The 27,067-nt window shown below is 40.1% G+C and overlaps 1 protein-coding gene across 3 annotated transcripts in view; it reads right to left on the bottom strand.

The window, feature by feature from the left end:
* SWAP70 (switching B cell complex subunit SWAP70) overlaps positions 1 to 27,067 on the bottom strand; it is an 84,539-nt gene that overhangs the window by 33,690 nt on the left and 23,782 nt on the right. For all 3 annotated transcript variants that reach the window (XM_050757419.1, XM_050757421.1, XM_050757420.1), the window contains exons 2-3: positions 21,340 to 21,480; positions 4,187 to 4,360 (exon numbers count right to left, since the gene is read on the bottom strand). In XM_050757419.1, the coding sequence (XP_050613376.1) occupies positions 4,187 to 4,360; positions 21,340 to 21,480 (315 nt within the window). The remainder of the gene's footprint in view (positions 1 to 4,186; positions 4,361 to 21,339; positions 21,481 to 27,067) is intronic.

The raw sequence follows: 27,067 nt of genomic DNA on the forward strand, positions 1-27,067 counted from the left end.
AGCCTCCCAAGTGGCTGGGACAACAGGTGCACACCACCATGCCCAGCTAATTTTTGTATTTTTTTGTAGACATGGGGTTTTACCAGTTTTACCATGTTGCCCAGGCTAGTCTTAAACTCATGAGCTCAAGCAATCTGCTCGCCTCAGCCTCCCAAAGTGCTGGGATTATAGGCTTCAGCCAATGTACCTAGTCTAAAATACTGTGAATTTTATTTGCACAGTTCTTTCAAGCAGCAGCTAGGTTTTAAAATCACCACTGGTATATCTTTTCTACAGACATTCCCTCTATACACCTCTGTATTAAGCTAGACAATTTCCTTGGACAAAAATTTCATAGCATGTTTTATTTTTCATTTCCTTTTTAACATACATATACGATTACATCATTATTGTTATTAAGCACTAAGAAACTGTTCCCACCACTACAGTGAAACCAATGAGCACCTAATTGTTAAATCCAAGGGCAACTTCTCACTTACCATTGTCTAATTTTTGCATAGCATCTAATGCCAGTAACTACTTTTGTGCTTCTTAAAACTTTGTGTTTCTTAGACATCTATGACTCACCACTCTCCCAGTTCTCCTACCTCACAGCCTGTTCAATTCAGCTTCCTTTGCCAAACTACTTCCTCTTTCTGCTACAGAAATGGTCCCAAGGTTCCATCCTTGGCACTCATGTCTCCAACTACAGTCTTCCTCCCTGATCTAACCTACTCCTTTGGTTTTCCCATCTCTGTCTCCAGCCCTGGCCTCTCACAAGTTCTAGATAAACACTTCTAGTGCACAGCTCCACACGAGTGTTCCACCTAAAATCCCAAATGTACCAAACCCACCATCATGCAATATGTCCCAAATTTGTTCATCGTCCTACCATTCATTCACACACACCCCTTTTAGTGAGCAGCTACCATAGGTCCAGGCACTTTATTTAATGTTTCACATACATCAATTTTTTCAATCCTCACAGAGTCCAATGAAGAAAGTAGTTATCCCCATTTTACAGATGGGGAACTCCAAACAGAGAGAGCATGAGTAATTTGTCACACAGCTAATAAGTGGTAGAGTTGGGTTTCAAACCAGTCAGTCTGATTTCAGAGACCATGCTTTAAACAAATACACTACATTACTCCCCAGTTGCCCAGGCCTGAAACTTGTCTCTACTTCCCCACAGCCAGGCACTATATGCTTGGTCCTGTGACCTCTAGGTTCTTCCCGTCTGGCCTTCTTTTCCATTCTCACTATATATATATATTTTTTTTGAGATGGAGTCTCGCTCTGTCGCCCAGGGTGGAGTGCAGTGGGCGGATCTCAGCTCACTGCAAGCTCCGCCTCCTGAGTTTACGCCATTCTCCTGCCTCAGCCTCCCGAGTAGCTGGGACTACAGGCGCCCGCCACCTCGCCCGGCTAGTTTTTTTTGTATTTTTTTAGTAGAGACGGGGTTTCACCGGGTTAGCCAGGATGGTCTTGATCTCCTGACCTTGTGATCTGCCCATCTCGGCCTCCCAAAGTGCTGGGATTACAGGCTTGAGCCACCACGCCCGGCCTCTCACTGTATTTTAGTCCTCAATGCCACTTAGCTTCTTCTCACCGCCCATGTCTCCATATTTCATCTATTCACCTATCACTCTCTTCCTCAAAAATCATCAGCGGCTCATCTTTTCACACTGCCTACAGGATAAAGTCAAAACTCTCCAGCTTCGTCTACCACCTGTCTTCTTCACAGTCATCATGTTCCAGTGAGAAAGGACATGTATCATTCTTTTTTGACTGCCCAGCATTTAACGCTTTTCTTATGTCTGGGGAAATCCCTACCTGCCAATGTAGAAGCTGAAAATGCAAATGTATCCTTTCCAAGACTCCTTTGCAGCTAGTGCAAGGTGCCTGACCTAGGCCATGCCAATTAGATACATCATACCCTGATGGTAATTGGGAAGTGGGCACTATGGAGAACTCTCCCTCGTAGGAAGAACAGTTGCAAGAAGATTTGAGTTCTGGGGCAGTGATATGGTTTGGCTGTGTCCCTACCCAAATTTCACCTTGAATTCCCAGGTGTTGTGAGAGGGACCCGGTGGGAGGTAATTGAATCATGGGGGCAAGTCTTTCCTGTGCTGTTCTCGTAATAGCGAATAAGTCTCATGAGATCTGATGGTTTTATAAAGGAGAGTTTCCCTGCACAAGCTCTCTTCTCTCGTCTGCCACCACGTGGGACATGCTTTCACCTTCTGCCATGATTGTGAACCCTCCCCAGCCACGTGGAACTGTGTGTTCATTAAACCTCTTTCTTATATAAATTGCCCAGTCTTGGGTATGTCTTTATCAGCAGCATGAAAATGGACTAACACAGGCAGCAATCAGCGTCCAGGACCAGATGTATTCCGTGGTATAAGTGCAACACCCATCCTCTGGTGGCAGCAGCATTTTCCTTGTGGTTCCTCACTGAAGTGGCCAGTACAGTAAATAGAACAGACCAAATGGCATAGCCTCCACACCTGTTGTTTAAGCCATCATGATGATTCTGTAAGCTATCCAGTATCCCTTTTAAAAATTCCCTTTTAGGCCCTGCACAGTAGCTCATGCCTGTAATCCCAGCACTTTGGGAGGCTGAGGTAAAGGGATCACTTGAGGCCAGGAGTTTGATACCAGGCTGGGCAACATGGCAAGACCCCATCACTACAAAAAAATTTTTTTTTAATTAGCTGAATGTGGTGATGTATGCCTATAGTCCCGGCTATTCAGTAGGCTGAGACAGGAGGATCCCGTGAGCCCAAGAGGTTGAGAAAGGAGTGAGTCATGATTGCACCACTGCACTCCAGCCAGGGCAACAGAGTAAGACCCCGTCTCTTAAAAAAAAAAAAAAAGGCCAGATGTGGTGGCAGGCACCTGTAATCACAGCTACTTGGAGGGGTGGAGAATCATTTGAACCCAGGAAGTGGAGGTTGCAGTAAGCCAAGATTGCGCCATTGCACTCCAGCCTGGGCAGTAAGAGCGAAACCCTGTTTCAAAAAAAAAAAAAAAAATTCCCCTTTTGGCTTGAATCAGCCAGTGTGGCTGTTTCTAAATAAGCATCCTGACTGGCAACTCAGTCAAGCTGGCTACCTCCCTCAGTCCTTTTAGAACATGCCCTTTGCTTCCCTGACTCATAAAACACTGCCCACTGATGCTTCCATCCAGAATTCTCCTCTGCCTTCACTATTGTTCAAAATCTTTCCCACCCTTTAAGGCCTTGGTACGGCCTTTCTGAAGGGCAACTTTGCCTTGTTCATCTAATACCCTGAAAGTGTGCATTTCTTAGGACTCAAAATTCCCCTGCTGGAAGTTTATCCAAAGAAAATAAGCAGACTAGTATGCAAAAATGTATGTAATAAGAGTAGTCATAAGAGTTACTGAGTACATATTAAGTGCCAGTCATTAAGCTAAATCCTTTAAATGCAGAACTTCACAACCCTTAGAGTAAACACTGTAATTAGCTTTATTTCACAGATGAGAAAATGAAGACTTGCAGGTTAAATCATTTGTCCAAGGTTAAGGGATTATAGATGACTTCTTTTTAAGTGTGGGGACTACAGCTGATTTTAATTGTGCATATTAATCTTTTCTAAATTTTCTACTATAATAACCATGTATTAACATGCGTCACTTTTTAGGACAGTAAGATAACACAGAAGCCTTACTCCTATTAGTTTTTTCCTTTGGAAGCGTAGGGAAAATAACAAAACAAGCATTCTGTTTATTTTACTTTGAAAGGTATGGAAAGTCATCACCCTGGGCTTTGAAACAAGAATAGTATTTGCTCACACAAAACAGCCCTGAAAACAACATTCTGGATCTTATGTGTTTCCCATGTACCAGCACTCAGTAGTTACATTTTGTCAATATGCAAGTAGAATTAAAATTATGTTGTGACTTGTACAGAATACTCTTTGAACATGAGGATAGATTCACTTATCATCATAGTCATTTAGAGAGGAAGAGACCCACTTTCCCTGCAAACCTCCAGGGGTATTACATGCCCCAAATTACTACATTTGGAAGGCTTTTCTATATTCAAGCTGCTTTGCCTCTGATCCAAAAACACTAGTCAAGGATCTCCTTCCATATCTATGCTGAATTAACAGAAAAAATACCAAGCCAGGTCTATTAAATGCTAAAATGACCAAGTAAAAACTCCCCAAGCCACACCCCTTACCTCTTCTGACACAATAATTAGTGGATACTTGTCCTCAGATAAAAAGTTGAAAATAACCCATACTTTAAATGCATCTTCTTCTGTAATGAGCAGGGGATTCTTTGTGAGGTTTTTTTTGACACAGAGGGTCCAACACATCCTATTGAATTCAATCTTGTCAAAGTTGTCTTGGACCTAAAAAGGAATAAGGAAAAACTCCAACAAATCAGTCCGATATAAGCAGTATATAACGCAAGTAAAATAGAAAGACAAAGCCTCCTTTGGCTCCCATTTTAATCACTCCAATTAACCAACAGCCCTATCCTACATATTTGCTTTAGGTATTACACTTCCAGTGGTTCAATTAAGATGTTACATTTAGCATGACACTGAACCAACATCTGTCCATATCACTCCCTTGGCACATAAAATACTGACCTCTCAAATAGTTACTGTTTCATGTGTATACACTATCTTCCTATTAATAAATAGACTACCAATCCTAGCACTGACCTCTCAAATAGTTACTGTTTCATGTGTATACACTATCTTCCTATTAATAAATAAACTACCAATCCTAGCACATAGAAGAAACTGAGAATGTCAATTACTCAGTATGAGCCAAGTACAGGTACCTTATCTTTACATATACAGTCAAAGAAGAGGCTGGGCATGGTGGCTCATGCCCGTAATCCCAGCACTTTGGGAGGCCAAGGCAGGTGGATCACCTGAGGTCAGGAGTTTGAGACCAACCTGACAAACATGGAGAAACCCCATCTCTAGTGAAAATACAAAAATTAGCCGGGCATGGTGGCGCAGGCCTGAACCTGGGAGGCGGAGGTTGCAGTGAGCTGAGATAGCGCCATTGCACTCCAGCCTGGGCAACAAGAGCGAAACTCCATCTCAAAAAAAAAAAAGAGGAAGAAGATACCTTCTTTTGTGGAAAATTATTTAACTGAAATTCTAGAACAGCAATCCTGCGATTCATTCATTTGTTCACGTATCCAGTGTTCCCTCAACATCTACTACGAGCCAAGTACTATGCTATAAACTAAGGATACAAAGATGAAGAACTAGGTCTGTGCTCTTAAAATGTTCACAGTTTATTAGGGAAAACAGATATGTAAATAAATTTTAATATAATTGTGTATAATTTAACAGTGTATAATTCAACAGAATTGTTCACTCATTTGACAAATAAAATTTAGATCCTAATTATTATTTGCCAAAGACAGTACAAAAATACTCAACATAATACTGGCCTGTTCCCAAGGAATGTAAAGACAATTACAGCAGAGTGTGACAAGTACTGCAATAGAGATAAGCAGAGGATTTTGTGGGAGCACTGAGGAGCTAACACAATCTTGAGATCTGGGGAAAGATTCACAGAAAGAGTGCCAGGACAACAGAGCTGAGTTCTCAAGGAGCATCAAGAGTCAAACAGATCAAGAATGGGATAAAGAGTATTCCAGGTAGAAGAGAATGTGAGAAAGCCCCGAAGTGGAGGCGAGCATAGTCAGTTTGGAAGAACTGTGAGTATTTAATGAGGCACCTGGTGCTGGAGGGTGGTATAATCAAGGCTCTTCATAAGTGCAAGTAACAGAAACCACCTCGGGTGGAATTTATTGGAAAAACAATGGGTAACCTCACAGATCTAATGCAAAGGCTAGAAAAATCTAGGCTCTGAAATTAGGCTGGTATCAAGGTAGAGTAGGCAGCTAGAACTGCAGCTGAACCACTCATGGGAACAGTCCGGTGGAGACACCACTACCTGTACAACATGAGAGCACTCTCACTATTACCACTGCTACCACTGCCCCGTCCATGATCTTCTGTGTCACTCACTGCAGATTCGAAGTTCTATTGGCTGAGCCTGGGTCACATTCCTGTGCTCTAGCTGCCAAGGAGCAGGGAAAAAATCAGTACCTGAACTTTCCAGATGTTGAGGTGTGAGACAGGTCCTGTTCCCCACCACAACTCTGTAGAATTTCCCAAATGTAAGAAAAAAGTTCAGATGCTAAACAGACAGACAGACAGACAGACAGATACACACACACACACACACACACACACACACACACACACAAAAGGTAAATTTCCACTACATGGGACACAGTGAAAGACGAGCCAGTGAGGTAGGTGAAGACCAGATCATTAAGAGATTTATCATTCATGTTAAGGAGTTAGGCCTTTATCTGGACTGAAAGAATTGAAGGTAGTAACAAATACACTCTTCATTTTAAAAGCCACATTCTGTACCAGTGCAGTGCCTCACTCCTGTAGTCCCAGCACTAGGGGAGGCTGATGCAAGAGAATTGCTTAAGGCTAGAAGTTTGAGACCAGCCTGGGCAATATAGCAAGACCTCATCTCTATTTATTTTTTAAATTAATATAAACAATGTTAAAAAAATAAAAATAAAAAATAGGCCAGGCACAGTGGCTCATGCCTATGTAATCTCAGCACTTTGGGAGGCCAAAGCATAAAGACTGCTTGAGCCCAGGAGTTTGAGACCAGCCTGGGCAACATAGAGAGACCCCGTATCTACAAATAATAATTTTTAAAATTAGCTGAGCACGACAGTGCATGCCTGTGGTCCCAGCTACTCAGGAAGCTGAGGCAGGAGGATTGCTTGTACCCAGGAGGTCAAGACTGCAGTGAGCCATGATCATGCCACTGCACTCCAGCCTTGGAGACAGGGCAAGACACTTTCTCAAAAAAAAAAAAAAAAATTTTTTTTTTGAAAATAAAAAAAAAAAAAAGCCATATCCTGGAATAGCATAGAAGATATACTAGAGGAGGCAGGCATGGGCAGCAGAATAATATCACCAAAGCATTTCTTTTTAGAAAGATATGAACAAAGCATTTTGTTTACTCTATGAAAGAAGTCACCAACTGTCTGCAGGCAGAAGTTTCACCTGATCTCTAATTTTATTTTGTAGTTGGCAAACTAGTCCTCCAGGAGTAGAAAGAGCTCCTTTGTGTTCTGCCTTTAGCACTTTGCCTCAGTCTAACACCATTTCCCATGGCCCCATCAAAAACAATTGATCCCATCGAGGGAAAGCAGCAGCAGCAGCAGAAGCAGCAATTGCTGCTGCTTTTCTTTTTTGGCTTATCACTATCACCTTCAAGACTTACTATATGCTAGGCATTTTATATGTGATTTCTCACTTAAATTTTGTATTAGTCCTATAAGGTTAATTACTGCCCTTATTTTACAGATCAGAAAATAAAGGTTCCAAAACACTGAGCATCCTTGAACAACATAGGTTTGAACTTCGAGGGTCCACTTAAATGTGGATTGGATTTTCTTCTGCCTTTGCCACCACTGAGACAGCAAGACCAACAACTTCTGCCTCTTCCTCAGCCTACTCAATAAGAAGACAATGAGGATAAAGACCTTTATGATGATCTACTTCCACTGAATGAATAGTAGATATATTTGCTCTTCCTTATGAACTTCTTAATAACATTTTTTCTTTAGCCTACTTTATCATAAGAATAACTGTACATAATACATTTTACATGAAAATATGTACTAATCAACTGTTTATGTTATTGGTAAGCCTTCCAGTCAACAGTAGGCTATAAGAAGATAAGTTCTGGGGGAGTCAAAAGCTATCCTTCGAGGCCAGGCACAGTGGCTCATGCCTGTAATTCCAGCACTTTGGGAGGCCAAGGCGGGTGGATCGCTTGAGTTCAGGAGTTTGAGATCAGCCTGAGCAACATGGTGAAAGCCCGTCTCTATCAAAAATTCAAAAAATCAGCCAGGAGGCTGAGGGTGGGGGGAGATGGCACCACTACACTCCAGCCTAGGTGACAAAGTGAGAGACTCTGTCTCAAAAAAAAGTTATACTTGGATTTTCAACTGTGTGAGTTCAAGGGTCAACTGTACATTTACAAACTTCACATGGCTAGTAAATATCAAAACCAAAGTTTAAACTCAAGCTCAGCAGGGTGTGGTGGCTCACGGCTATAATTCCAATGCTTTGTGAGGCTGAGGTGGGAGGACTGCTTGAGATCGGGAGCTCGAGACCAATATGGGCAATATAGTGACATCTTATTTCTACAAAAAAGTTTTTTTTTTTAAATTAGCTGAGCATGTTGGCACGTGCCTGTAGCCCCAGCTACTCAGGAGACTGAGGCAGGAGGATCACTTGAGCCTGGGAGGCGGAGGCTGCAATAAAGGCAAGACTGTGCTGCTGCACTCCAGCCTGGGCGACAGAGTGAGACTTCTGTCTCTGAAGAAAAACATTTTTTAATTAGTAGGGTATGGTGGTTTGTGCCTATAGTCCTAGCTTGTCAGGAGGCTGAGGTGGGAGTATCGTTTGAGCCCAGAAATTCACGGCTGTAGTGAGCTGTCATCATGCCACTGTACAAATCCACACTCTAGCCTGGGTGACAAAGCGCAACTCTGTCTCAAATGCCAGCTCTTCCCACCATCCCAAATTGCTTGTAGAACTCAGTAGGTGGAGGTCATCTATGGGATAAACGCCATCTACGCAGAACATTTCCAAGGCCACTACCACCAACTCTTATCTATCCACACCCCACAAAACACTAAGTGGAAGATATGTCACACAGGGGAAATGACATGTGCACAAAAGCTGATAGCCTTGCTCTGAGAACAAGAAGTGATTCTATGTGGATTATGTGGTGAATCATAGGGTTCCTGAGGGGAAGTGGCTGGATATACAGCTGGAAAAGCAAACATAAGACCAAATCACAAAGGGCTTCATAATTTTAAGAAATAGCCTGTAGGAAAACAGTTCAAGGATTTTAGAACAAAATACATAAAGAACTCCTACAATTCAATAACAGAAAAACAAATAAGCGAATTTTAAAATGGACAAAGAAATTATTCAACACGTCTCCAAAGATATACAAACGACCAACAAGCATATGCGAAGATGCTCAACATCACTTATGATCGGGGAAATGCAAATCAAAACACAATGTGGTATCACCTCACACCTGTTAGAATGGTCACTATCAAAAAAACAGAAAATAACAAGTGTTATTAGGATGTGGAGAAATCTGAACACTTGCACACTGTTGGTGGGATTGTAACATGGTGCAGCTGCTATGGAAAACAGTGTGGAAGTTCCTCAAAAAGTTAAAAATAGAATGACCATATGATCTAGCAACCCCACTTCTGGGTATGTATCCAAAAGAACTGAAAACAGGACCTTAATGAGACATTTGCACACCTATACCCACAACAGCATAATTCACAATAGCCAAGATGTGGAAGCAAACTAAATATCCATCCAAGGATGAATGGATAAAGAAAATGTGATATACACTGGGTGCAGTGTACACTTCTTGGGAGAGAGGTGCACCAAAATCTCAGAAGTTACCACTAAATAGCTTATCTATATAACAAGAAAACCACCTGTTCCCCCAAAACTATTAAAAGTTTTAAAAAGTAAAAAAAAAAAAAAAAAATTATTTTTAAAGAAAATGAGGGCCAGGCCCAGTGGCTCACGCCTGTAATCCCAACACTTTGGGAGGCCAAGACGGGTGGATCACTTGAAGTCAGGAGTTCGAGACCAGCCTGGCCAACATGGTGAAACCTCATCTCTACAAAAAATACAAAAATTAGCCGGGCATGGTGGCAGGCACCTGTAATCCCAGCTACTCGAGAGGCTGAGTCACTTGAACCCCAGAGGCAGAGGCTACAGTGAGCCAAGACTGCACCACTACACTCCAGCCTGGACAACAGGGCAAGACTCTGCCTCAAAAAAAAAAAAAAAAAGAAAAGAAAATGTGTTATATATATAAAATGGAGTATTATTCAGCCTTAAAAAAAGAAGGAAATCCTGTCATACATTACAATAGGGAAGAACCCTGAGGACACCATGTTAAGTGAAATAAGCCAATCAAAAAAAGACAAATACAGCGTGATTCTACTTATAATAAAGTAATCAAACACACTTTAAAAAGATAGTAGAATGGTGATTGCCAGGAACAGGGGGGAAAGGAAAAAAATGTGTTGTTCAAAAGGTATAGAGTTTCAGTTATGCAAGATAAAAAAAGTTGTTGTTGTACTTTTTTTTGTAAAGTTGTTGTACTTTCTGTTGTAAAGATCTGTTGTACAACAATGTGCATACAATTAAAAATACTGTACTATACCCTTAAAACTGTTAAGAGGATAAATTTACATTATATATTTTTACCAGTTTTTTTAAGTACAAAATCCATAGTTTTCATAGAAAATAGTGCATAAAGCATTAGTATTCAAGTGTTTTCACACAAGGTATAATGTCAAACAAAATAAGGAAATTCAATCTTGGGTTTCCAGAATTTCATATATCATAAATTATACCAAATGGTTTTCAAGGTTCTAAGAACAAGAATAAAGAAATATATGTGAAAGAATCTTGCTAAAGAAGAAAAACGCTTCCTTCCTGTAGGAGATAGGTAAAAATAAAGAAAAAAAAGGAAGAAAAATGCTGCAAAGTATTTATTATTAAATTATATGATGTACTGACCATATACACAGCTGTAACAACAAAAAAACGAGTTCTTTATGTGTTAATGTGAAATAATCACCAAGATATGACATGAAGGTACACAACACGAAGAATTATACAATGTCCAGTGAAAAACGCAAGTCACAAAATACTATATAGAACATGATCCTATTTTTATGCCTCCAGAGTAAAAATTAATCATACATTAAGATATACATATATGACAAAACTTTTTTCTAATGTGAGAGGAAAATGCACATAAAATTCAGGATGGTGGCGTCCTCTTGGGAGGAGGCAGGGAAATGAAAAAAGAGAAGAGCAAAGAGGTTGAGGCAACAACATTAGTGATGTGTTTCCCAAAATGAGTGGTAGGTTCACAGATGTTCACTTTATTATGCTTTATAATTTTCATATATCCTACAAATATTCTTTTGTATATATCATATTATAAAATAAATAAAAAGACAAAATGGGGGGAAAAAAACAAGTGCTGATCAATGTATACAGATCACCAAGTGTACACAGATCACCAGTGTATACAGATCACCAAGTGTATACAGATCAACCATTTGTGTACAAAGGGGAAAGAACAGATCATCTTTGCTGTTTGTATAAGGTGTAGCAATGTCTGCATCAATATGTCTTTGAGCTGAACTGCAGCTCAAAACTCTTATTCTAGATCCTGTCTTTTACTGTGTATCTATGGATATGCAAATATGTGTTACCTGTCTACTATAGGTCAGTCAGCATCTGGTATGGGAGGAGTCCCACATAAAATAAGACATATGTACTCTCTAAGGAGCTTCTAGTGCAGGGAGGAAGACAGACTAACAGTTATGTGCAAATGCTCCAATAAAGGGGAATACAGGGAACTCTAGCATCTAATTCAGCAGGGCACAGTGGTTCATGCCTGTAATCTCAGCACTTTGGGAGGCCAAGGCAGGCAGATGACTTGAGGCCAGGAGTTCGAGACCAGCCTGGCCAACATGGTGAAACCCCGTCTCTACTAAAAATACAAATTACCCAGGCGTGGTAGCTCGCACCTGTAATCTCAGCTACTCGGGAGGCTGAGGCACGAGAATCACTTGAACCCGGGAAGTGGAGGTTGCAGTGAGCTGAGATCATACCACTGCACTCCAGCCTGGGCAACACAGAAAGACTGTCTCAAAAAAAAAAAAAAGAGAGAGAGAAGATGGAGGTTCTCTTTCCTTGCCTAATGCAGCCATGGCTCGTGGTCCCAAGAAGCATATGAAGCAGGTAGCAGCTCCAAAGCATTGGATGCTGGATAAATTGACCAGTGTGTTTGCACAGTGAGGCCATATATACACACAGTAAGGCCATAAATATATATATGGTCTCTCTATATATCAGTAAACAGAATTATGCCTGTTATTAAAATATTATAGACCATACTGGGAAATTAACAGAAATCCAGAATTTGGATAGGGATGATGGCCACACAACATAATAAATACACTCACAACCATTTTACTGTACACTTTAAAATGGTAAGTTTTATGTTATGTGAATTCTATCTCAATGTTTTTATACTTTCATAAGACCATTTAAACCAGAGCAAAAGTCCAAGAGCCAAGAAAATGGAGAAAGTAAAATGGTAGGCTCTTCTCATATAACTACATATACATTTCTAACCTCAAACTCTTTCCTGAGTCCCAGTTCTATATTTTATTACAACTCACATGAAATCATAAATTCTTTGAAATCAAAGGCCATATCTTATTTAGCTTTGTATCCCCTCTGCCTGGTTTGCAGTATTAATTTGCTCATTCATTCATTCAAATCATTGTGTGTGTTTACGAGGTATCAGTTACTCTGCTAAGAGATGGATAACAGTGAACCAATTCTTGCTGTCACAGAACTTATACTCTGGAGAGGGAATCAGATACCAAACAATACAGCACACACAACAACCCAACCACTAGTAAGTGCTATAGAGGAAAAGCACAGGCTGCTGTGGGAAACACATTACAGGAGAGCTGGTTAGCTCTGGGAAGGGTGGGTGCTACCAGGAGAAACCTCCCTGAGGAAGTGACAATCAAGCTCAGAGCTAAAGGATGAACAAAAATTCTCTGCATTTGATGGGCGGAGTTGGCCTTACAACACAGGAAGCAGCATGTCCGAAGGTTCTGAGGCAGGAAGGGTCTTGGTAACCTGAGGTACAGAGAAAAGGCCAACATGGTTGCACTAAAGTGAACAACCCACATGTCTAACAACTGATGAACTGAATATGTAAACAAAGCATGGTATATCCATAACGGAATGTTATTCAGCCATAAAAAGGAATGAAGTATTGTTACAGGATACAACGTGGATGAACCTTGAAAACATTACGCTAAGTGAAAGAAGCCAGATACAAAAGGCTGCCTATTGTATGATTCTACTAATATTGTATGTCCAGAATAGGCAAATACATACAGACAGAAAGTAGATTTGCACTTGCATAGAGCTATAGGGGAGAGGGGGTGATTGCTAAGTGGGTATGAGATTTTGGGGGCAGCAGTGAGATGAAAATATTCTAAAATCAATTGTGGTAATGATTATAGTGAATGAACAAAAAAAACCACTAACTGGTACATGTTAAATAGACTAATTGTATGGTATGTGATTTATATCTCAATAAAACTGCTATTTTAAAAAACAATATATCTTTACAGCACGTGACTCATATTGTTGGCCAAAGTGTTCATCAGTATAAAGTCATTCACGTTTCTTAGCATGAAACCCCTTTATTTCCTCAAAAGTTTATAGTCCTCTATAGTTTCACAAATGTAATGAAAATGTAGAGTCCAACTTGGTCATTGCACCAAATTAAAACTATGTAACTTTCAGTCAGGTGCAGTGGCTCACACCCATAATCCCAGCACTCCGGGAGGACAAGGCAAGAGGATCACTTGAGCCCAGGAGTTCGAGACCAGCCTGGACAACATAGTGAGATCTCTACAAAAAAAAAAAAGTTAAAAATTAGCCAGGCATGGTGGTGCACACCTGTAATTCCAGCTATTCCCCAAGCTACTTGGGAGGCTAAGGTGGGAGGATCTCTCGAGACCAGCAGGGCAAGGTTGCAGTGAGCCACAATCATGTCGCTGCACTCCAGCCTGGGCAACAGAGCAAGACCTTATCTCAGAAAACAAAAAAACAAAACAAAACAAAGAAAATGCACACTATGTAACTATGTAACTTTCAAACAACAATGAACGAAAACATAACACAGGCTAAAGGGCAATAAAAAAGAACCACACGAAAGCACAGGTTTGAGTGTTTAAAGAACAGTACCACTTCCGATTAAATGACGTTGTTAGGCACACATTTGCAGTGCTTTCAGCGCTGACAGGATAGTCATTTAATTAACAGAAGAAACTTGAAACAACACTTTATACAAGAATTATAAGTGACATATGAACAATGAGAAAGTACACCAAGGGGAAAAGCATAAATGTTAGACTAGAGAAACACAATGCAGAGGCAGCTAGGCTCTAGAGGATAGACATACTGAACTGAAATGTTTCTGGTTTTCTTTTGTGTATGTTTCCAAAAAAACAAAAACAAAAAGGCTTCTGTTGGAAAGCACCAGATTCCCCAACTGGAACTTGGCATACTGCCAATGTATTAATGATTTTAATCATACAGCCCAAACCAAGCCTTAATATGAGAATCAGAGAAAATAACTGATAAGATTTGGACTAGCAAGCCTAATCAGCCATTAAATCTCATGGAAGAATTAGACTGCCTTAAAAATATGCTGAAGGAAAACTAGTTTTTTACATACTTTATTGTTACTAACTAGAAGGTAGTAATATACCACTTTCTTCAATTATTCACTGTCAGATAATTGAGCAATAGTGTCTCTCTGTCTAAAAAAAAAAAACAAACAAAAAAAAAAAACACAAAACAAAACAAAACAAAACCCACAAGTTTCTTTCTAGATGTTTAAAGAACATTCCTTTACTAAAAAATGATTTTTTTGTTTGTTTGTTTGTTTTTATAGACAAGGTCTTACTTTGTTGTCCAGGCTGCTCTAGAACTCCTGGGCTCAGGTGATCCTCCTGCCTCAGCTTCCCAAAGTGCTGAGATTATGGGCATAACCTACGACGCCCAGCCAAGAAGGAATTCAAAAATTTAACATTTGGGGCCAGGCGTGGTGGCTCATGCCTATAATCCCAGCACTTTGGGAGGCTGAGGCGGGCGGATCACCTGAGGTCAGGAGTTCAAGACCAGCCTGGCCAACATGGTGAAACCCCGTCTCTACTAAAAATACAAAAATAAGCCGGACGTGGTGGTGGCATGTGCCCGTAATCCCAGCTACTCAGGAGGCTAAGGCAGGAAAATCGCTTGAACTCAGGAGGCAGAGGTTGCAGCGAGCCAAGATCACGCCATCGCACTCCAGCCTGGGGAACAAGAGTGAGACTTCGTCTAAAAACAAAAGTTAACATTTGGAAGGATAAAATACTTGGTAAAGGAATAACAGACAGGTTATCATTTGAGGTCTCAGGAAAGCTGCAAATTAATTCTATCGATGTAAAAGAACAAAGTAAATACAAAAACCAACCATAAAAAATTACTTTTTGGGAAGTTTCAATATAATTTAACTCTTGGTACCAACCTCCTCAGAATAATTCTCCCAGGCAAAGGCAGAAAGCCCCTAAAACAACCTGGGAAAAAAAAAAAAAAAAAAAAAAAAAAACGAAAAAACTGACCAGAATGAATACTAAGGAACACCACACACTAAGACAAGAGAATCGCCTTAAAACAACTTGAGACAGAACAGAAGAAAACTGGATGAAAGCTGAGCTACTTTGAGGTAATCAAAATGGCTTTTAAACAACTTTACCCCTTCCTGCCTTCGACCAAGATTTCCCCTATGTATCCAAATATTAGACACTCAAAAAAAACTTAATTCCTAAAGGGAGTAATTAATCCTTCAATAGTACAGTTAAAGAAACATTGGTGGTGAAGTTAAATAGCTTAGGTTCAAAAATCTACCTACCCCTTATTAGCTAGGCCACCTTAAGCCATTTCCTCCTTAGGTAATGGGGGATAATTCCAGTTCTGCCTCACAGAATTAACATGAGGATCAAATGGGACAGTACATATACATGACAGTATACCTTGTGACTGTTTAATAACTATTTCATATTTTCTCTGCATAACTGATTATAATCTCTAAGTTTTATGTTAACATTCTTCAGTCACTGTTAGCATTTCTTTTTTCAACCAAGTTTCAAACAAGGCACTAATCTTTGCTCAATTTAAACTCAAACCATGGAAACCTCGGCTGCTTTACTTGAATTGCAGGACTGGCAAAATTCCACTCCAGGTGGCTAAGCAATAATAAACAAGGGCTCACTGTTTCATCACATCCTCATTCCTTCCGTGAATAAGTTTCTCTCCAAATTTAGTGGCTCATTTTGGACTTTCAAAATACTACTACATTTCCTCCCCCAGTTATAAAACTTTTAAAACATTGAAATACTAAAACAAAGAACATTTTAAAACTAAATAAAATTCAGTAAGTTTAAAGAATGTCACACCAAGGAAAACAAAATGCAGTAGTAGGGTACACCACTTCAAGATATTAAACCATGTTTCTCTATTCACTAGCCCAGCACACACAAATTCTAGCACTGAAATAAGAAAAACAAATTCAGGTTTCTAAGAATTTCCCAGTATGTTCTATAATATTTTAATAACAGACACAATTCTATTTACTGTCTATATCTAGAGACTATATATACATATATATATATATATATGGCCTCACTGTGTCACCCAGGCTGCAGTGCAGTGGCACCATCACAGCTCACCGTAACCTCAAACTCCTAGGCTCAACTGATTCTCCCACCTCAGTCTCTCGAGTAGTTAGGACTACAGGCATGTGCCACCAAGCCTGGCTAATTTTTAAGTTATTTAATAGAGAGAGGGTCTCACTATGTTACCCAGGATGGTCTTGAACTTCTGGGTTCACATGATGCTCCTACCTCAGCCTCCCAAAGCACTGGGATTACAGGCATGAGGCACTGTGCCCAACCAGTGTCTATCATTAAACACACATACACACAGCAGATCATCAAATATTTGTGTTCTATAGTGTCTATCATTAAACACACATACACACAGCAGATCATCAAACACTTGTGTTCTATAGTTTTATTATAAGTATATATGAAATATATTCAGCAAATATTTGACATATTAGACATACTTACACATAATAAAACTATAGAACATCAATAAGCTACCTGAGCAATAAACAGAACAGCAACACAAAAAAGCATTATAGTATAAAGTGCTGAGACTTTACACATCAATTTTGGTACAATTTAATTATTTTTTATTAAGATATAATTCACATACCATAAAATTCACCCTTTTAAAGTATACAATTCAGTGGTTTTCAATATATTCATAAGGCTTTATCACTGGTTAATTCTAGAATATTTTCATCATCCCAAAAAGAAACCCAAGACCATTAATAATCACTCACCATTCCTACCTCCCCCTCACCCCAAGAAACCTCTAATCTACTTTGTATCTCTATTTACTTGCCTATTTTGGACATTTCATATAAATAGAATCATACCATATGATGCTTTTGTGGATTTAATGAAATCTTACCTTTCATTATCATGTGGTTTTTCTTCCTTCTTTTTTTCCTAATTAAAGCATGATCATGTACCACATGATAACTAGAGTTAATAACAATGTATTAAACACCTAAAAATTGCTGAGAGTAGATTTTATTCTCACCACAAATAAGGATGTGAAGTAATGCACATTACCTAGTTTCACTTTACCATTCCACAATGTATACACATTGCAAAGCATCATGTTGTATCCCATAAATATATTTTTTTGGTCAATTAAAAAAATAAACACGAAGAAGAGAAAAAAGCACCATCAGGGCAATGTTATCATCTCTGCAAGGGAAATTCTTCAAAAACATGCATTGAAGTTGGGCACAATGGCTCACATCTGTAATCCCAACACTTTGGGATGCTGAAGCAGGCAGATCACCTGAGGTCAGGAGTTGGAGGCTAGCCTGGCCAACATGGTGAAACTCCATCTTTACTAAAAATACAAAAATTAGCCAGGTGTGGTGGCACATGCCTGTAGTCCCAGCTACTCAGGAGGCTGAGGAAGGAGGATGGCTTGAGCCCGGGAGGCAGAGGACACAGTGAGCCAAGATTATGCCAGTGCACTCCACATTGCAGCCTGGGGGACAAAAAGAGACTCCGTCTCAAAAAACAAACAAACAAACAAACAAAAAAACAGGGCAGGCACAGTAGTTCACGCCTGTAATCCCAGAACTTTGGGAGGCCAGTGCGGGCAGATCACCTGAGGTCAGGAGTTTAAGACCAGCCTGGCCAACGTGGTAAAACCCCATCTCTACAAAAAAAAGCAAAACTTAGCCGGGCGTGGTGGCACGCACCTATAATCCCAGCTACTGGGGAGGCTGTGGCAAGAGAATAACTTGAACCCAGGAGGCGGAGGATGCAGTGAGCTGAGATCATGCCACTGTACTCCAGCCTGGGTGACAGAGCGAGACCTGGTCTCAAAAACAAACAAACAAAAAACATGTATTGGCCAGGCATGATGGCTCACATCTGTAATCCCAGTACTGTGGTAAGCCCAGGTGGGAGGACTGCATGAGGGCAGGAGTTCAGACCAGTCTGGGCAACATAGTGAGATCCCGTCTCTATAAAAAATGTTAAAACTTAGCCAGGTGTGGTGGCACGCAGCTGTAGTCCTTACTACTCAAGAGGCTGAGGCAAGAGGACTACTTTATTTAGCACAGGAGTTCAAGGTTGCAGGGAGCTGTGACGGCATTACTGCACTCCAGCCTACCCGACAGAGCAAGACACTGTCTCAAAAAACCAAAAAACACATATAACACATGAAATACACACACACATATACACAGGCATGCATACACATAAAGAAAGATCAGGAAATTGTATTGTGAGGCTGATATGGAATAACAGATATAGATACAAAGATTACCACACAGATGAACATTGTAATTTTTAGAATCTTTACTGCAAAATTCTTGAAAAATATTTGTTGGTTTCTAAAAAGAATCCTGGCTGGGCACAGTGGCTCATGCCTGTAATCCCAGCACTTTGGGAGGCTGAGGTGGGAGGAACACCTGAGGTCAGGAGTTCAAGACTAATCTGGTCAACATGATGAAACCCCGTCTCTACTAAAAATACAAAAAATACATGGGCGTGGTGGTGTGTGCCTGGAATCCCAGCTACTCAGGAGGCTAAGGCAGGAGAATTGCTTCAGCCCGGGAGGCAGAGGCTGCAGTGAGCCGAGATCGTGGCACTGCACTCCAGCCGGGGCAACAAGAGCGAAAAAAAGAAAAAAAAAGAATCCTGACCAACATTTTGGCATTTTCCAAACTATTAAATTATTATTATAAATGTTAATTACTATACTTTACTATTATAAAAAGACATTAAACTGTTTTAAAATTATATAAAAATAATAAAAAATCTGAAGCCACAGAAAAACACGTATATAGTTGTGGATTCAGGTTTGATGCAAAAATTGAGTTTTTAAAAATTTTTAAATGTTTTATTTATATTTTTATTATGTTGCTCAGGCTAGTCTTGAACTCCTGACCTCAAACAATCCTCCCACCTCAGCCTCCCAAAACGCTGGTATTACAGATGTAAGCCACTGTACCCAGCTGCAAGTATTTTACTTTTAATTCGAAAGTATTATCATTATCATTTTTTGAAAGGCATTACTGAAATATACTTGTTACAGAGAATGGTCTGAGCAAAAAATAATAAAAATAAATAAGAATTTAAAAATTAGAAGTATATAAAGACCCCTCAAAAAAAAAAAAAATTGCCAGTACATACGAAACCAGATTGTTTTCTTTAAAAAAAAAAAAAAAAAAAAAGCCGGGCGCGGTGGCTCAAGCCTGTAATCCCAGCACTTTGGGAGGCTGAGACGGGCGGATCACGAGGTCAGGAGATCGAGACCATCCTGGCTAACACGGTGAAACCCCATCTCTACTAAAAAATACAAAAAACTAGCCGGGCGAGGTGGCGGGCGCCTGTGGTCCCAGCTACTCGGGAGGCTGAGGCAGGAGAATGGCGTAAACCCGGGAGGCAGAGCTTGCAGTGAGCTGAGATCCGGCCACTGCACTCCAGCCTGGGCGACAGAGCCAGACTCAGTCTCAAAAAAAAAAAAAAAAAAAAAAAAAAAAAACAGATACATGTGCAGTACGTGCAGGTTTGTTACATAGGTATATATGTGACATGGTGGTTTGCTGCACCTATTGACCTATCCTCTAAGTTCCCTCCCCTTGTCCCCCAAACCTCAACAGGTCCTGCTGTGTGTTGTTCCCCTTTCAGTATCCATATGTTCTCATTGTTCACCTCCACTTATGAGTGAGAACACGTGGTGTTTGGTTTTCTGTTACTGGGTTACTTTGCTAAGGATGATGGATGGCTTCCAGCTTCATCCATGTCCCTGCAATGGACATGATCTCATTCTTCTTTATGGCAGCATAGTATTCCGTGGCATATATGTACCACGTTTTCTTTATCCAGGCTATCATTGATGGTTGGTTCAATGACCATCCATCTTTGGTTCCACATCTTTGCTATTGTAAATAGTGCTGCAATAAACATACATGTGCATGTATCTTTTTTTTTTCTGAGACGGAGTTTCGCTCTTGTTGTCCAGGCTGGAATGCAATGGCGTGATCTCGACTCACTGCAACCTCCGCCTCCCAGGTTCAAGCGATTCTCCTGTCTCAGCCTCCCAAGTAGCTGGGATTACAGGAGCATGCCACCACACCTGGGTAATTTTTGTATTTTTAGTAGAGACGGGGTTGCATCGTATTGGTCAGGTTGGTCTCAAACTCCTGACCTCTGGTGATCCACCCACCTTAGCCTCCCAAAGTGCTGGGATTACAGGTGTGAGCCACCCTGCCCAGCCATGAATGTATCTTTATAGTAGAATGATTTCTATTCCTTTGGGTATATACCCAGTAATACGATTGCTGGGTCAAATGGTATTTCTGGTTCTAGATACTTGAGGAATTGCCACACTGCCTTCCACAATGGTTGAACTAATCTACATTCCCACCAACAGTGTAAAAGCATTCCTATTTCTCCACAGCCTCACCAGTATCTATTGTTTCCTGGCTTTCTAATAATCACCATTCTGACTGGCATGAGATGGTAACTCATGGTGGTTTTGATTTGTTTTTCTCTGATGATCAGTGATGTTGAGCTTTTTTTTCATACGTTTGTTGGCTGTGTAAATGTCTTCTTTTGAGAAGTGTCTGTTCATATCCTTTGCCCACTTTTTGATAGAGTTTTCTCTTGTAAATTTGTTTAAGTTCCTTGCAAATTCTAGATATTAGACCTGATTTTTTTAAAGCGCCCTGAGAGAGAACAGGTACAGATTAACACAAAACACAGTTCTTAATTTCAAAGAATGAACCAAGTTGGAAAAACATCAAACCAAGTTTAGAAGACAGTGGAGGAGAGGGAAGAATAAGAAGCACTGTCAGTCTCTCATTCTTTCTTCCTTTCTGATTTATCTAGTGATTCTTTGTACCTCAACTCCTTAGTGAATGCACCAACAGGGGGCTTTGGGGCCCACTTGAAACATGCAAAGCAAACAATGCTGCACCCAAAAAAATGTTAGAATCATACCTTTTCCAAAATGAACCTGTTTAAATAAGGCATGTAGCCCTGGTTGGACACTGGCCCCTCATCATCATCCCTGAAGTGCTCTTCAAGGGCAACCGGGTCATGAGGAACCTTCAGCACCGTGCACAAGTTATGGGAAAGGACCTGCAAGGGAAAAGAAAATCGTTTAAAGACTCCCACTAACCAGCACATGACACCTTCACCGTGAACACAACACGCTGCTCTCTGTCCTGGGTAGAGAAAGATGGAAAATAAACTAGCAAAAACAGGGTGAGGGCTGCTCAGCTGCCAGCCCCTACTTGTCACCTGTTACTCTTTCTCATTTCTTCCCAGGTTTGGTTCACTCAGAACTAGTCTCTCCTACATGCCCACTATGAGTCACGCTCCATGCGAGATATGTGAATATAATACTCCTGTGGTCTTTTACTAATTTATCCACATCAGAAAGAAAAGCGGGGGGAGAAGTGTAAGAGAATGCGTTCAAAATTAAACTTTTTGCCAAGTAGAGCACAGTCAGCCAATTAGAGCTGTTCCGAGAAAGAACCTGGTATTGGGACGGCAGCCAGGGGTTCTGGACAAGGAGGCTGACCTAGGCAAGTCACAACCTCTCCAGGCTTTAGTTTTCTCATTTATTCAATAGAAAGGGGCCAAATTAATATACCAAATATTAATTAGGAATCTCTAAGTATCTAAATATTTCTAAAATTCTATGACTAGGCTAAGTTTCAGCATGAGTGTAAAAGAATATAAATATAAAAAGAGAAAGAAATCCAGGGCCTGGATTAAAAATAAGAAAAAATTAAATAGCAAAAATTGGAGTCACCAACATGGTTAAAAATACTTTATAGAAAACTTGCATTCCATAGCCTAAATACATATAAAGGGCTACTGGTCTTGCAATAACCTAAGTTCACACTTCAATGTCCAGATACAGTAGTTAAATTAGCAGTCTGGGCTACCTTAGTATTAATCTTGTTTTACATTAAATGAAAATTTTAAAATAGAACTTAAGTCCCTTCCATTTCATTTGTGCTTTCTGAACAGGTCAAATTATATAGCTAAGGCTGTACTTTCTTCAACAGAGAATCTTCCTAGTTGAACCCCAGATAAAAACATTCCTTATTTTTCTCAGCCCTAAACATTTAACCTTAAGGAGCCACATTCATATCAATAAATACTTTTATTTGCATTAAGTGAGTCCCTTTTTCTGCATACACATATTTCAGTTAGGAGTTTTTTTAAGATTAAAAATTTTTAATCTATAAAATAATTTGCATATCTTCTTTCTAAATTTGTTTTGTTTCTCAAAGCTTCATTTATGTGGAGATCCTTTTCTACACGCTCTACTGGTTTTAAGGAAGTAAGTTAAGGAAGTAAATTCACAAATGATTATAAATGCAGTAATGAAGACTTTTATGAGCCTCTACAAAGCAGCCTGTGTTTCTCAAGCAAACCCTGTGTTTGCCAGTAAAGCACATGAAAAGACTATGGTGGAGCTTTTATTGGAGAATCTTGCACCACAGTCGGCAAAATTTTAAATAGATATTTAATTTCTACTAGCCTAGTAAATCCTACATACTAAAGATCAATTTCAAGAATATAAAGTGCTTAAAAACTGTAAAATGCTATGGAAACACAAGTATTAAAGAAATGAAATGCACATTACTCAGATCAGGTTCAAATGTGATTCAAATTTTAAAATCATTTGGAACTCTACCCAAGTTAACAATTCCCAACTACTGGTTAAATTACGGTATATCCATAAAACATAAAAACATGAGGATGACAATATGACATCCAAGGCCTCTGCCAGGACTTTAGTTAGACGATCTGTGAAACCCAAAGGTAGAGAACAGGCTGGGTATGGAGGAGATGGTGTTTTTTGTTTCCTGAGTGCTTTGGATTAATCAACTACTTTTATCATGTTATTCCCCTATCTGGAAATTTTTCTATTTGCCTCTATTCCTATCCTAAAACTATCCTTATTTATCCTGTAAGCAGATAATGAGAAAGCTTGCTATGTACTGATATGAAAAGATCTCCAACATAAATTAAGTGAAAAAAACAAGGTACTTAAGAATATGTATGTCATCTTTTGTATGAAAGAAAAGGGAGGAAGAAAAGAAATTCTGGAGAGATATATAAGAAATTAGTAACTGTGAAGGGAAGACAGGTTTGATGAGACCAAGGTTAGAAAAAGACCTCACTGCACCTCTTCTTTGTATTAAGTTTTTTTAAAAAATTAACCTACTCAAAAATGTACTACATATTTTAAAAATTAAATATACATATATATATATAAAGTGGCCAGCCTAAGATCACAAAGATCAATCTATTTATCTTCATAGCCTATACTTTTTCTTCTACATTAACCTGCTGACTAGAGATAAGGTGTAAAAGGAAGACATATTCCACAGCAATATACCATGACTAATGGATGAGTGAGCTGTAATGGCAATAAATGAGCTCAGAAAAGGAGAAATAGTATGTGTTACAGTGACTTCACAGAGGAAATGAAATGTAACTTGGCCGGGCGCGGTGGCTCACGCCTGTAATCCCAGCGCTTTGGGAGGCCGAGGCGAGCGGATCACAAAGTCAGGAGATCGAGACCACGGTGAAACCCCGTCTCTACTAAAAATACAAAAAATTAGCCGGGCGCGGTTGTGGGCGCCTGTAGTCCCAGCTACTCGGGAGGCTGAGGCAGGAGAATGGCGTGAACTCGGGAGGCGGAGCTTGCAGTGAGCCGAGATCGCGCCACTGCACTCCAGCCTGGGCGACAGAGCCAGACTCCGTCTCAAAAAAAAAAAAAAAAAAAAAAGAAATGTAACTTATTGCTTACAGGATAAATAAGGATAGTTTTAGGATAGGAATAGAGGCAAATAGAAAAATTTCCAGATAGGGGAATAACATGATAAAAGTAGTTGATTAATCCAAAGCACTCAGGAAACAAAAAACACCATCTCCTCCATACCCAGCCTGTTCTCTACCTTTGGGTTTCACAGATCGTCTAACTAAAGTCCTGGCAGAGGCCTTGGATGTCATATTGTCATCCTCATCTTATAAATGGTGACTACAGATTCACAGATATTAAATTTGTTTTTCTTGACTAAAGTTACTGAGAACTGAGACTAGAACTCAGGTTTTGTAATCTCTGGTCCAGCACTCTCCAGTAATAAGAAACATTATGTCTTCAGTTCTCTAAAGTCAACAGTGCTCTTTGTACATATAGACGCTTAAGTGATCCCACTGAAGAAGATACAGATTTGAACTCAAGATTTCAGCCTTGGACAATTAAACAGCACTCCTGTTAAACACAGGGATGGCTAAATTCAGTGATAATTTTCTTAACTACATTTACTTAGTTAAGCAAACTGTGAGGAAGGCAGCACATTATACAAGGCACCTAGAAGGGACCTGAACTCCAATGTCTCTGCATCCTCACTATCAAATGAGGAGTTGGACTTGTTTGTAAAACCCTTAACTATCAACCCAAACTCATTTCATAATTTAGATAAGAAGTCCAGCTTTGTGACAGCTTTTTCACCATTAGTAAGGTCTATAAAAGGGAAGTCGTCTTCAAAAAACATAACAACAGGCTCACGCCAATAATCCTAGCCCTTTGAGGGGCTGAAACAAATGGATAGCTAGAGCCCAGAAGTTCAATACCAACCTGGACGACATGGCAAAACCCCATCTCCATAAAAAGTACAAAAGCTAGCTGGATGTGGTGGCACGTGCCTGTAGTCCCAGCCACCTGGGAGGCTGAGATGGGAGGCTGAGGTGGGAGGATCACCTGAGCCTAGGGAGGTCGAGGCTGCATTGAGCTGTGATCATGCCACTGCACTCCAGCCTCGGTGACAGAGGGGGTCCCATCTCAAAAATTAATTAATTATAATATATATGTATATATAAAACAACCAACTGAATAAAGCAACAATGAAACAGTATTTCTAAAAGAGAAAAAACTTGTGTACTATCTTTAAAACTTTTCATCAGCAACCTTTCTTTAAAGCTTAGACAGTATCTCAAGTATTTTTTTCTTTTTTAAGATTTATATTTATTTTTTAAAAATAGAGATAGGGTCTCACTATGTGTGCTCAGGCTGGTCTCAAACTCCTAGGCTCAAGTGATCCTCCCACCTCAGCCTCCCAAAGTGCCAGGATTATATACATGAGCCACCATGCCCAGTCTCAACAAGGTTTTTTGTTTGTTTCTTGTTTTGAGGCAGAGTCTCGCTCTGTCGCCCAGACTGGAGTGCAATGGCATGATCTCAGCAACCTCTGCCTCCCAGGTTCAAGCAATCTTCCCACCTCAGTCACCCAAGTAGCGGAATTACAAGCACCTGCCGCCACACCCAGCTAATTTTTGTATTTTTAGTAGAGACAAAGTTTCACCATGTTGGCCAGACTGGTCTCAAACTCCTGACCTCAAGTGATCCACCCACCTTGGCCTGACAAAGTGCTGGGATTACAGGCATGAACCAGTATACCTGGCCAAGGTTTTCTTTTTATAAAAATAAAATATACAAGAAATAAAATTTTTGATGGCCGAAATATAAACTAGTAAAAAGAAGTAAAAGCTCCTCCATAAACTTATACAGCAATTTATGCTTTTTCAAGTAGACTCATACCATCTATTAATCTGTTTTAGCCTCTCCACAGGTAGAGTAGATATTATTGCTATTTTACAGATGAAGAGGCTGAGTCAGAGATTAGGAGATGTGTCCCAAATCACAGAGTTTTATGTGTAGTGAAACTGGGATTAGACCCAAGTCTCCCACTCTGGTGTCTTTTCCATGCTTTGCCACCTTCCCTCTGTTTCTGGAAAAACAGAGAGCCCTGCCAATACAAAGATGAACATGCCTGCAAGTTGTTTCCAAATTTCAGTGATGTGCTGGTGCTACCCTAGCCCTACCCCATCAGCTCCACAGGACCCAACAGAGATGACTGGCACTATTCAGCAGGGCCAAGTCAGTGCCAGTGGCAAGGAAGTACATGGACCTAGAAGTCTGGGACCATTCTCTCTCTGGGAGCCCTCATCTCCCAGTACCCTATCTCTCTGGGGGAAACCACATTAAGAGGCACTAACCCTTTCCCCAGATGAGAAAGCTGAAAAGCAAATTAAGACAAAAGAATCAGAAAGAGGACTACAAGTTCTTGATTTGTAAAAGGACTGCCCCAGATCACTCTAATCAGGGTGTTTGCAAGTTTCTTGAAAAAGCTGAATTTATCCCACTTCAAATGCCTGCTCCTCCAAAGGCCATTCTTTCAGCACGCACATAATTGCTAAGCAGCTTTGCTCTCATTCTGCTAATTTGAAGAATAAACTATTGTTACCACAATAACAGATCCATATCCATGCCAGAAACTCATCTCTCCAGTTCCTTCATAGCTGTCTGCAGTTGCCTCTGCAGGGCCTCTGCTGACAAGATGACTAATTAACTGCATGAGCCCTGCTCGTGTAGTCTGTTCCTATTCAGTGGTTTGCTTGCCATTTACCCTTTTTAAGCATTTTGCTCCAGCCATCATGAAAATAAAATCAAGGATGGTGAACAGTGTTTTAACACATGAGTAAGTTAGTGTTCACCATCCTTTCTCCAAAGACGTAGAGATTCTAAAAAGTTATTTAAAATGTGCCGCCCAGTAACACAGTTTCCCTTTACAGGATGTGCGTAATGGGCAAGATTCAACACTGAAAAAAAGGGGAGGGGGTGGATTTCTATTCCAAAAGA

Source organism: Macaca thibetana, chromosome 14, assembly GCF_024542745.1.
Source record: "Macaca thibetana thibetana isolate TM-01 chromosome 14, ASM2454274v1, whole genome shotgun sequence".
Taxonomy (NCBI): domain Eukaryota; kingdom Metazoa; phylum Chordata; class Mammalia; order Primates; family Cercopithecidae; genus Macaca; species Macaca thibetana.